At 48.0% G+C, this 12,042-nt stretch overlaps 1 protein-coding gene across 5 annotated transcripts in view; it reads right to left on the reverse strand.

The window, feature by feature from the left end:
• SMG6 (SMG6 nonsense mediated mRNA decay factor) overlaps nt 1–12,042 on the reverse strand; it is a 194,371-nt gene that overhangs the window by 16,952 nt on the left and 165,377 nt on the right. For all 5 annotated transcript variants that reach the window (XM_039886322.1, XM_039886324.1, XM_039886323.1 and 2 more), the window contains 2 exons: nt 5,113–5,289; nt 1,113–1,259 (listed from right to left, as the gene is read on the reverse strand). In XM_039886322.1, coding sequence (XP_039742256.1) covers nt 1,113–1,259; nt 5,113–5,289 — 324 coding nt within the window. The remainder of the gene's footprint in view (nt 1–1,112; nt 1,260–5,112; nt 5,290–12,042) is intronic.

A 12,042-nucleotide genomic window follows, 5' to 3' on the forward strand; every position in this document is an offset into this window, starting at 1 on the left:
GGAGGTAGCCACACCAAGATGACACTGGTAGAGGTACTGCACATTTGATTACGGTGCGCAGGGGAACATGAATATGTCTAAAGAATGATGAATCCCAACTGGTATTCATTCCCTTCCCAGGGCAGGGATCAGGCTGATGGGTGATTAGATTAATATCAGACCACAACAACCATTTATGGAGCACATGCTGTGTGCCACGCACTGTGCTAAGGGCTTTATACGAGCCAGCTTCTGCAAGCTTCACAGCAATTCTAAGAGGTAGGTGCTGTTACCACTTTCATTTTACAGATGAGGAATCAGCCTCTCAGAAATCAAACAATCTGCCCAAAGTCACAAAACTAGTAAGTGGTGGAGCGCAGAGTGTGATCAGGTCTGCCTGACCACATGCACTGAGGCCTCTCAAAGGTGAGGGGTGGCTGAAGAGAGAGTTGAAATCAGACATGATGCTTCTCCATGCCTACAGTTACATAGGGGAGCATGACTGGCTCTTCCCTGTCTGCCCTGAGCCCTAGATAAGAGGAAGTGAGCTTACAAGTGCAAGAGGGCATACCTGGGAGAGGCATAAAGAAAAACTTGCTGGAAGTGGAGGTATGGGTCCATGAGAGGGCTGATGGTGGAGGAATCTTTGTGTAGAGATCAAGTAGTTTATCTTTGGGAGGGTTTAGAGTGTCTTGCAGAGGGGCTCAGCCATCAAACTGGGAATCCAGATAAACAGACTGTGGCCATGACATCTTCCCCTCTGAAGACAGGTGTTTTCAAAAGATTATCCCTGGCTTCTCTGGGAGTGTCTGAATAAGGTTCTGGAAAACTTTGAAACTCCTGAAATCATGTGGTTTGTATTCAAAGATCATTGTGAGAGGAGAAGCTTTTGCTGGATTCTCTGAGAAGAACGTACTTCTGCTTTAGAGCCTGGGAGGAGGGAGCCTCCAGGCACCAAATCTGCTACCAGAATTTAGTGATGGAGAAAGAAAACAAGGGGGTGGAATCAGACAGGACACTGTAAGACTCTTCCTGAAATGGTCCTGCTCATCCCCATTCTCTGCTCACATTCCCCTCATGCCCTGTGTATAGCACCACCTTCATGAGAACCACCCTCCCCAGGTAGACCCCACCTGAATCTTTTCTTGTCGACGTTGCTGCTCAGCTATCTTCCTGGCCAGAGCCAGCTTCTTGGCCCGAAGCTCCCTGATGTCATCCTCGCCTCCACTGCCATCAGCCTCTGAATCTTCTTCAAAATCTTCAATCACCACGTCTTCTTCCTTTGGATTGTAGAGCAGGCCAGGAAAGAGAGGAGATTGTGAGCCCACAGCACTTACCAGACCAGCCCTTCTGTCTTTCCACCACCCCCACTCCATGCTTTTTCGGACCATTCCTTGCAAAGGGCCCCAAGGTGTGAGGAGATAAAGAGAAGCTGTCACTCCCTTCTACACTCTCGACTAACTCACACATATATACTTCCTTGCTTATACTCACAGCTCTTCATTCTCCTCTGCGCATACAAAGTCAAACTCTGGGCCTACTTTCATTTTGAAATCACCAAAGGGGAGAACAACAGAGAAAAGTTAAACCACCCAATTTAAATCTAATTCATGCTAATGGTCTGAAAGAAATCAATTCTGACCAGCAGCTGGGAGTTAGGAGTCACTGCCCTGAGCCCTAGATAAGAGGAAGTGAGCTTACAGTACTAGAGGGCAGACTTGGGAGAGCCATAAAGAAAAGATTGCTAGAAGGAGAGGTATGGGTCCATGAGAGGGCTGATGGTAGAGGAATCCTTATGTAGAGATCAAGTAGTTTCATGCTCCAGATGGCGTAAGGGAGCAGATACTGTTGTAGCTCAGCTGACCTTACCCTGGGTTCTTTTTAAGATCACAGTCTGGCGGTGTCAGGGCTTCTGGGCCCCCTTATAGGAATTCACATGACATGACCTTGCTCAGCTGCCCTACCAGGGCCTGGGCAGGCTAGGAGATAGTTGGTTAGCTTAAAGAGTCTCCTGCCAGGGTGGTGGAGCCTTCCCCAGGGATGGCACCTCCCTGCTTGCAGCCTCTGTGCTCATAAGCCACTGCTCCCCGGGTGGTCCCAGGCTCTATTCCTCACTCTCTCACTTTTGGCCTTGGTTAGAAGAGAACATGCAGCTGCCCAAGAGAGCTTCTTTTGAGGGACACAGCTAGCATGGGTAATAGGGAGTGATTTAGTAAAAGCGGATTCCTGTGTTTCTAACTAGATGATAATAATGACAATGATTATGATAGTAACAGCTACCATTTACTGAGAGCTTAGTATTGGCCAAGAACTGGGCTAAGTATTTTTCATGTAACTCGTTTAATACTCAGAACGGCCTGTAAAACAGATGCTATTATAATACCTATTTTATAAATGAACAAACTGAGGTTTAGAGTTAAATAACTTGCTCAAGATCACAAAATCACTAAGAGGCAGAGCAGAGATTCGAACTCTAGTGAGTCCAAATCCAAAGTCTGTGGTCTTACCAATAACAGCAAGTAGCATAGGGTTGGGCTCCTGAAGCTAGATGGTAAGCCCAAACCCATCCCTTAGTGGCTCAGCTTTGCCGGGCCTCCCATGAGCCAAGCCAGGATCTGTTCAGTACAGACTGCTCTCTCTTCACTATTCATCTCAAGATGATATTCTGATGAACTCCCTTGGTGGAAAGCTGTTGGTAAAGTGTTTGGGTGGGTAGGTGATGCTCTGTCTTGGGGGCAGAATCTAGAGGTGGGAAGACAGTGTTTTGTTAGCATCCCTAAGGAACTGGACTCTTTTCTTCAAGAAGAATGATGTCTGAAGAAACATCTCTCTCTTCTCTCCCAATTAGCTTAAGTGCTTTAATCTTGCAGTTTGGGAAGAGATGAGATCTCAGAATGGGGCCAGAACTGCCACTATCCCAAAAGGTCTCAGGAATCTGGGGTGCTGTCCTCAGTCATCACTCATCTGACAACATACAGGCTGGCTATCGTGTCACAGGGTTCACTTCCAGAGAGGCCCAAGCCATGAGAAGGAGGAAGACTACACATTTACTTCCTTGTTCATGAGGTTAACCTGGACTGGAGTGAGTGGAGTAGGATGTCTGACTGGCTGGTGGGGTAACACTGCCTCTGCCTGCTCAGATCAGGAATACACTGGGTTATCATGGGGCTCGGAATAAGTTTGACTGAGGTCAAAAGAGGGTCAGCAAAGCTTGTCTGAGGTTCGCTCAACTCTCACAGCAAACGAGGAAGTGCAGGGTTATGAAATTACACAGACCAGGGTAAGTAGGGTTTCCCAGGGGCCGCTAACATAAAGGAACCCAGGAGGCTCGTGGGAAAAGGAAGAAGTGGGTAGTGTGGCATGGGTCACAACCTTTGTCTGGTCAATTAAGACTTAGAAGAAGAGTGAGTGAGTGTGGCACAGCCACAATCTGGGACCAGCGAGCTGGTCTGTTCTTTGTAAGAGTGGAAGAAGCCTTCCTTGGCTTTTATAGAGGCCCTTTCTCTGGGCCTCACTTGCCTAACTGAACTTGGAACTGCAGGCTGCACTGGCCAGAGGACATCTCTCATAGCAATCCTGGAGAGCTAGCCTTGTTGACCTTCCACTGCCTGCCTCAGCCTTAATGTGTTGGTGATATAACTGACTGAGGCACTGCCCCACCCATGCTGTCCTACCAGGGCTTGGGTGGCACTGCTTTGTCCTGCTTGAAGCCTGGACACTCTGATGGCTTTAGCAACCCCACTGTCTCCTCCCATGCTGCCAACTCATTCTTTCCCGTTATTCCCTGTCCAGGTTTCATCTGGAGAATATGGAATCATGGGCTCAGTTTTATCCCTGGAACTACCTCTGTCCTGGAAGCTGAGCCCTTTGTCATCAGGGGTGGGGTGGGGTTCTCCAGCTATTCTAATGAAGCCAGTCCAAGAATTTGCTGCTCTGAAGACTCTGAACCAAAGGTGGCCACTCTATCACTGCTTCAGATCATAAACGACAGCTTCCAGCTGACATCTGGCTTCCCTGGCCTGTTGCTGATTTCATCCCTGCACCCCACCCTGCTCCACCAGGCGCTTGAGACTGCTGTGGGCCAAATGACTGTGTTGGCCTATGGGTGACCTGGCCCCTGGCTAGAACTGCTTCCGTCCCTTCCTTAAGTCCCACATTCCTTCTCACCTAAGGCCCCTCTGTCTTTAACACTGTGGGGTAAAAAGAAGGAAAGAATCAACCATCAGGCAAAAGTGAGCTGTGTGCACACACACCCAGACAGAGTTACCCGTACCCAGACGCACAGCAGGATACAGCAGGATAGCTGGCAGTGATATTAAACACATATATGTGCCGACACCGTCACACACTCACATTTACTCAGAACCCACAGACAGCAGGGAAGCTGGCAGCAGTGTTCAACTTAAACTGATATACAAACCCAGCACACACAGATTCATGACAACGATCAACCCCAGAAGGATAAATACATGTATGGCAGGGCAACTGCCAGCAGGGTTTATCAAGGGTGGGTACACAGGCTCAGGCGTGTGCATACTAGTGCACACACAGTCTGGAGTGAAGCAAGGGCTACAGGAACAACCAAGGGCAAACAAACAAGAGAGAATTCCTTAATCACATCAGGATGTGCAGGAGGGAGGGAGGGAACGATGGAGGGAGGGCAGGCTGGGGGAGGGGGTGATTTTCCACACGGGGCCAGCAATGTCAGCTCTTCCTGTACGTGTGCTAGAGGCTGGAGTTCAGGCCTGTGTTGCACTGAGCTCCACACATCTATAAACTTGATCCTCAGCCTGAACCCTAACACTGTCCCCCCCGCCCCAATGCCTTTCCTAAGCCTCCAGAGCTGCACATTATTAAACTCTTTCTTTCCCTCCCTTCTCCTCCAATGTAACATTAAAAAGAAGCATCTGGAACTCGTAGCAGAGTGAGGTGGAGGCACTGGGGTGGGACTGGCAGGAAGGGGCACCAGCAGAGTGCACTCTTGAGAAGTTGGCTGGTCACGTTAACATTGACATTGCTCTAACTGGTTATAAATAACCAGGGGTAGAAGCCGAAGCCATGGGCAGAGCACGGCTGGAGGGGGTAGGGAGGGGAGCCTTCCCTCTGCCACAGCGGGCTCTTCCCGCATAGTACCTCATCTTCCAGTTGTTTTCCCTCTTGGCTTCCCATTTCCTTTCCCATGGTGTCTGGGACGGGTGCCACTGACACATATTTTCCACCCTTGAATGCCAGCAGAGGCTCTTCTTGTCCACAAAGGGCTTCCAGAAAATACTTCAGCACTGTGACCCTTTTGCAGTCGGCTGCAATAACCTACAGGGTGAGAGGGAGAGAAGAAAAACAGCATTTTCTGAAAAGGAAGATGAAGATGAGAGACATTTTACTGGCTGAGGGGCACGAGAAACGTATCAAAGTTACTGGGCAAGGGAAGCACAGTGAGTGAGAGGGAGTGTGTGTGTGTGTGTGTGTGTGTGTGAGAGATGGTGAGCACGGGCTAAGGGTGGGTTGAGGACCAAGATCATCATCTGAAGGAAGAAAGTCATCATCATCTCTCCTTAGGTCATCTCTAGGGTAGCAGACAACCCCAGGACCAATGACAGGTATCCTCTGGGGTTTTGCCTTTCTTTCACTGAAGTCCTGATATATAAAAAAAGACTAAATAAAATTCTTCTAAGTTTTGTATCTAATTGATAGAAGGAAGGGTGATCGATAGAAGGGTGGAGTGCAAACCACTGGCTTTCAGAGAATACAGCTTTCTGGTACCCTTCGCTGCTACTCTCCATTCTTCTCCAAGCTCTCCTCTCTCCAGAATCTCAAAAGAACTTTCAGCCTAAACGCAAAATGAATAATGAGGGTTTTCTTGGCTGTTTCATTTCAGCTGGATCATTTTGGGCTTCCCCTGACGGGTTCCTGCTCCACCTAAGAGCTTCTCATGCTCAAGCGACTGGGGTCAGGCAGGAAATTGTTGTCAGGAGAAGGGAGACAGGCGAAGCAGGTGGGGGGTGTTTCACCAAAGCTCTGTTCCTCCAGGGGTTCACGCCATCCTGCTCCCAAGTGGCCATATCAGTATATAAGCCAGTGCTGTCAGAGAAGCTGGGGCTAATTTAGCTGAAATGAAATTCAATATCTTGAGCAATTGTCAAATCTGTAAGTGTCTCAGATGAAGTTTCTATAGTCACTCTATCTGGGGTCCTTCTCCTGTGAGACCACACACACATGGCCTCACCTGCAACCCCATCTGTTTTGCTTGTACCTTCTCATGCTCTTCTCTTCTTCTCTGGCCTCTGGGGCCCTCTCCTCTGTATGGCAGGCGCTCACCAAGGGAGAGGAGTGATCCTACTTGATCTGGAACTTGGAAGCTGGTAAAGGCCAGTCCATGCAGGGAAACATACTTCAGTGGCCAGATATGCCACAGGGTGGCAGCCCTTTCTCATCATCACTAACTCTAGCCCATACTGAGTGCTCCCTGCCCCCCAATGCTTTCCCATACTGTAACATGAAAGGGACTTCTATGTCTATATCACGCAGTAGAGTACTAACTTAAAGTCTGTCTTTGATTGTTTGTTCATTGTTTTACAGGTATATTTGTTATCTCCCTCACCTGGATGAAACCCGCAATGGTGGCAAAGACTACATCCCATACTTTTCGTACTTCCCTGGCAATGGGTGCTAAGGACGAGCAGGGCACATAGGAGGCTCACAATAAGGGCTGACAGGCACAGGGAAACTTGGATGGGTACCACAGGGAGCAGATGAGGCAGGCATGATCCATATCCTCTAGGACAGTGTGGAAATGAGCACCACTCTGCCAGCTGGCTGGCCAGGAAAGCACAGCACACATCAGTCAACTGTGTGCTCTGTAACTCCATCCTCTGCCACCTCTCCCAGGCAAACCTGCTACTACTCTCTCTGCCTAGGAGTGGTCCCTGTTCACCTTCACCAATGGTCCTAGAGCCATATAAGCCTGAATCTCAGGCTAAGTACTTTGACCACCCCCACCTGAGAGGCTGACCTAAAAGATGCTCAGCTACCCAGAAAAAGTTTTGTAAAGAATAGCTATCTTGAGCTTGGGGTGCCCGGTCCCGGGCTTACCTCCTTGAAGGAGGAAGGAAGCTCTCCTTGGGCCAGGGCAGGTAACCATGGGTTCCATCGCGTGCATTCGAACATGTGATGAGGAAGGCTAGAAATACAGAAGCAAGGGCTAAAAGGCATTAAAGAACAGAGCTGAAATGAGTAATAGCCTGGCAGGCAGCACGCACAGTGGCCTCCCTACATCCCCAGCCTCTCACTTGCAGAGGAAACTTCTGCATTTCCACAAGACTGCCAGTTTCCTCTCTGTGGTCTAATTTTAACCACCTTGTCGTTACACTGTGTGTCAGCCACCTGACCCCACTATGACCTCTGACCTTATGCCCCAGCTACTGCTTGCACTATGGAGAATTATGTAATGGGTCCAGGACTTTCCTTTTCGGTGTGAGACTGCTACCACTGAATGGTGAAGAGGTGGGGGCTAAGGGGTTGGAAAAGGACAGAAAAAGCTTGCCATGGTCCTTGGCATCACCTGGATGGTGAGAGGTATGCTGGAATTCCTGCAGTGTGCAGTCGAAACCTGCCCAGAAGAAGAAAGTGTGCGTGTGTGTGTGTGTGTGTGTGTGTGTGTGTGTGATATGCCAGGAGGGCAAGAAAATTCCTGCTGTTAGAGCATAAGCTAGGTGGCATGTTGAATGGCTCAAGAAGCATGAGATTCCTGGCCAAGAGAGAGAAAGGCCACATCTGTGGATGTGAGACTTACGGAGATGGGGAATTCCAGGGCACAGAGGGACCCACGGATACAGACATCCTGTAGCACATCCTTAGAGGATCAGTGGGAATTGCCATTCACAGGGGTTCCCCATTTTCATTTTCACCCTGTTTAGAAGGCACTTAGTTTCCTTGGGAATTTTGTCTACTATGGCCATCAGTCCCTGCCCTAGGGCAAGGCCATTCCTAGGTGATTCTCAAAAGGAGTTGGATCCAGTGAGGTCTCTGAGCAGGAGTTAAGAGGCCTGAAAACGATTCTACCTACTTGGAGAAAGATAAGTCACTCAGTCTTTAAGAAAAGTGTCTCCTGTCCTTTGCAACCCAACTAGCAGGGAGAAGAGCTCCGGTTGTACAAAGTTTCCTTAGGTTTTCAAAGTGCACTGTGAGAGTGAGAAATGGGGTTCCAGCTATTTGTTAGAGAGGGGAACTGAGAGGTAGAAAGTCTAGGGCCTGCCCAGGGGCATAGAGAAGCCTTCTCTCTCCAGCCTGCTGGCCAGTTAGCTAAATCATTCTGCTTCGAGATTGGAGAAATAAGCCCAGTGAGGTGAGGACCACAGTTTTCTCATCCTTGGAGTTCTACAGGCTCGTGAGCATATTCTCCAAAGCCTCCAGCACTTGAGTTGCGGAGGGGAGTGGGGCGAGTTTAAATATGGTTAATAAGAGATATTGTGACAGAAGAAGCCCTTCAAACCACCCACAAAGAGCCAACTTCGAGGTATCTTTGTCTGGCCAAGGAGGGCTTCCTGGTAGGAGAGGGGTTAAAGCTAGGCTCCCTGCTTGAAAAGGAAGGAGTCCAGATGAAGTCTATGACATAATCCCCACAACAACTCTGTTCATGAGTACATTTTTCCATTCTATATCAATGAAAAACAGAGAATGTAAGTGGTATGTATATTGTAGCTCTGGGCAAACTCTAGATTCTCTAGAGGAGAAAGAGCTGGGCAAGAGAGGCTTCCTTCCTGGGCTGTTAACTGGTTGCGTTGAGCTGGGCTTAAAGGTGGTTAAAAGGGCTGCTGGCCAGGGAATAACTCAGAAAACCTGGGACCCAGCACCTTCTCAGTAGCAGTCATGGCCCTTCTGAAGGGAGACTCACTGTGTAGGAGATAATCAGGAACTCCAAAGTTAATGGCCAAAATGTTTCACACAAATCATTCCAGTCAACTTTGAAAAGAAAACTGGGGCTTCGGATCAGGAAAGAGCTGAAAGGCACCTAGAGAAAGCCCCTTTCTCTTCCCCTGAAGACCATCTGAGGCAGCATGCCCCATCAGTGGGAACTGAAACCTCTAGCTTCAGGACTCCAGTTATCACTCGGATCAGGTCCACACGCAAACAACCAAGCAGAAAGGAAAACTGAAAGTGAGATGTGGCAAAGTGATACAGGAGCCTGGCCAGTCCCAGGCTCAGTTCCTTAGAAAGAGATAATGTGAGCATGCACTAGGGTTAGTAGAGGCTGGAGCTAAGAGGAAGGTTAGGTCCTAAGGAAAGAAGAAACCTATAGGTTAACAGAGAAGAGGAAAGGCAGACTGAGTTACCTGTCTGGGGTACCTTAGTGGAGCAGTGGGTAAGCAAAGAATGGAGTTCTTTGAAAACTGGTGACTCTCCACAGCGACTCAGCAGGAGACATGCCCAGCCTGGGCAGAGATGCCCAGGAAGGAACAGAAAAAGAGATCTAAGCTGTTACATGGAAGATAGGGGAGGGTGAGAGAGAGAAAAGGAACTGAGTACCAGGCATCAGAGTATGATGTACTCTGAGTTGTAAGGTTTAATATATCTCAAAGCAGCCATGGGGAAAAGAGAAAACCCTCTCAATCTAGTTAAGGAACAGAAAAAAGGGTCAGGGAGCTAAACCAGGCTTTTCTGGATGCAAGCTCTAGGGAATGAGGGATGTACTCCATCTTTATTGGGTCCCAGTTCTCCACAAAGATGCCCAGTTCTCCTCTTGGAAGGTCTGAGCACTATAGCAGCTGGTTAGATTTTGCAAAATTTCTTTCTCTGAACTTTTGGTTTTGGGGAATCAGAATTTAAACTTGCATTATCAGCCAGTTCTATTTTTTCTGGTCTTAAAAGTCCTGCTTGCTATTGCTCCTCTGGTCAAACAGAAAAATCACACGGGTTTTCCCCTACAAACTCAAGTTTACAGGTTTTTTTCTTTGTTTCTCTAAATGGAGTCAATTATTCTCACATTTGTTGAAACCTTCAATCAAACTTTATAGCTTGTTAATTTTACAGAATGTCCTTAGAGCAAATAAGATGCAGACAGGAAAGTGAAATCTTGTTGAGATTATTAAGAAACCTTAAAATAGCCTGCAAATCCACCAACAAGGCTGGTAAAAATACAGGCTGCTTGGCTGGCTTCTGAGGTCAATTAGCAACGGGTTAATTATCATCTTTAATGAGCCAAGCCTACGGATTAGCAACAAAAAATTGAACTAAGACTAAAGTGTTTTCACTAACTGGGAACCTCTAGTTATGCACGACTCACCCTCACAGGAGACTGAAGGGTGGGTAGGACAATTCTGCAGTGGCTGAGGGTGGGTCAGTCTAAGAAGAGGACTGCCAATGAAAGTTCAGACCCAGGGAATCCTCTGGAGCTGGGAGGACAGAGGAAATGGTTTATTCACATTCCTAGAGGGAGGGGCTTCCATGCAGCAAGTAGACTCCAGACGCAGGAGGCAAGTAGGCCACAAGGATGCACAATCAGTCTGAAAACAGAGGCAGTTTACAAGAGAGACATTTGCCCCTATGTGAATCACAACAAATTGGTATTGAATTGAGAAAAAGGGTTAGAGGGCAGGGAAAAGAAGAAACCGTGCAGGGGCTGAATGACAGAGGGTCAGAGGGAGAAAAGGCATGGGTCCTTGTGCCAGATGCATATCCTGACAATCCTTAGGCATATTGTCCAAGGGGATCAACTCAATCAGCAGTTTACTCTTTCCCTATCCCTGCTGTCATAGGACCTCATTTCTATGCAAGGCAACTAAGCAAAGATCTCTCCTTCAGTCGCTTTTGATCCCAATGTCCAGACGCAGCCCTCCCTAGTTCTATGGTTGGTCTGTGCTAGCTGAGGGGTCAATGGGTCACAAGATGAAATGCTAACATCATCGGCCAACCCACAGCAGTCACACCATTCCACGTGTCTGGTCCCAACAGCTGTGTTTCCTTCTTAGCAGAGGCGATGTGGGCCATTACTAATCAGCTGGCAATGCAGATGCCTGTTTAGGGTTGTATGCAGCCTACTCGCCCCACCCATATCCAACTGTGTTTTGGTGTGTGCGTGCACGCTGGCCTTATGTCTCCTAGAGAGGGGTGCGTGGGAACTGGCAAATGGTTAGGTAGGTACACTTGGTGGTGGGGAGAGAGGCTACTTCAATAGTTTTATTGAAAATTTCAAAAGGTACAGCTCCTTGACTACTGAGAAGGTGATTATGTTCTGGAGAGAGAACTGGGAAAACAGAGAAGTTGTAGAGTGTACACTGGCAGAGAGAAGGTAAGTACAGTAGGAAAAATGGAACTGTTCTGGAAAGAGGAGAGTTGAGGCGATACAGGGAATTAGTCAAGAGCCTGGGCTTCATCGTCAGGCAATGAGACTTGAACCTGAGATCATAAGATTTGAACGTTAAGCTCAATTCTTAGTTGTCACTTTCTAGCTGTGTGTCCTTAGACAAGTTACTTAATGTCTCTGAGCCTGTTTGCTCAAGTTGTTTGTGAGGTTTAAAAAAGAATGCATAGTAAATTCTCAGCAAAGTGCCTGGCCCCAGTAAGTACTCAATAAATGAGTGGCTGTAATTTTTTTTCTTCCTTGGTGCCTCACTCTGCTCAGGAGTGGGAGGGGCATTCTGCCTAATACCACTAAGATGTGTGGAAACAAGACTCAGAGATAAGGAAGGAAGCATAAGGCTGGCAAACACCCTAGGGCTGAGGGGAGAGGCCCTGAAAGGTTCATCTGTATGTTGAAGCTGCTGAAATATTTTATTCAGAGCTAAGGTGCTTGGTCCAGGCTGCTGGGCAGGCCACTTGAAAGAGGGAAGGCCCAGCTTCTCTTTAGCTATCCCTCCTATTCTCCAAAAATATTCCTGGACCATGAATGCATTCAATAGGACTCTAGAGAGGCCCCAAGATCCTGGGCTTTAGGATAAGCATGAAACCAATGCACACATCAGAAATAAACTCCTATAGTGAACATCACAATTGCCTTATCCATCTAGTCCCTTCATACTGGGGTGTGGGTGGTGGCTTTGCCCATGCTAATGGTATCCTCCTTAAATT

Source organism: Pteropus medius, unplaced genomic scaffold (assembly GCF_902729225.1).
Source record: "Pteropus medius unplaced genomic scaffold, Ma_sr-lr_union100, whole genome shotgun sequence".
Taxonomy (NCBI): domain Eukaryota; kingdom Metazoa; phylum Chordata; class Mammalia; order Chiroptera; family Pteropodidae; genus Pteropus; species Pteropus medius.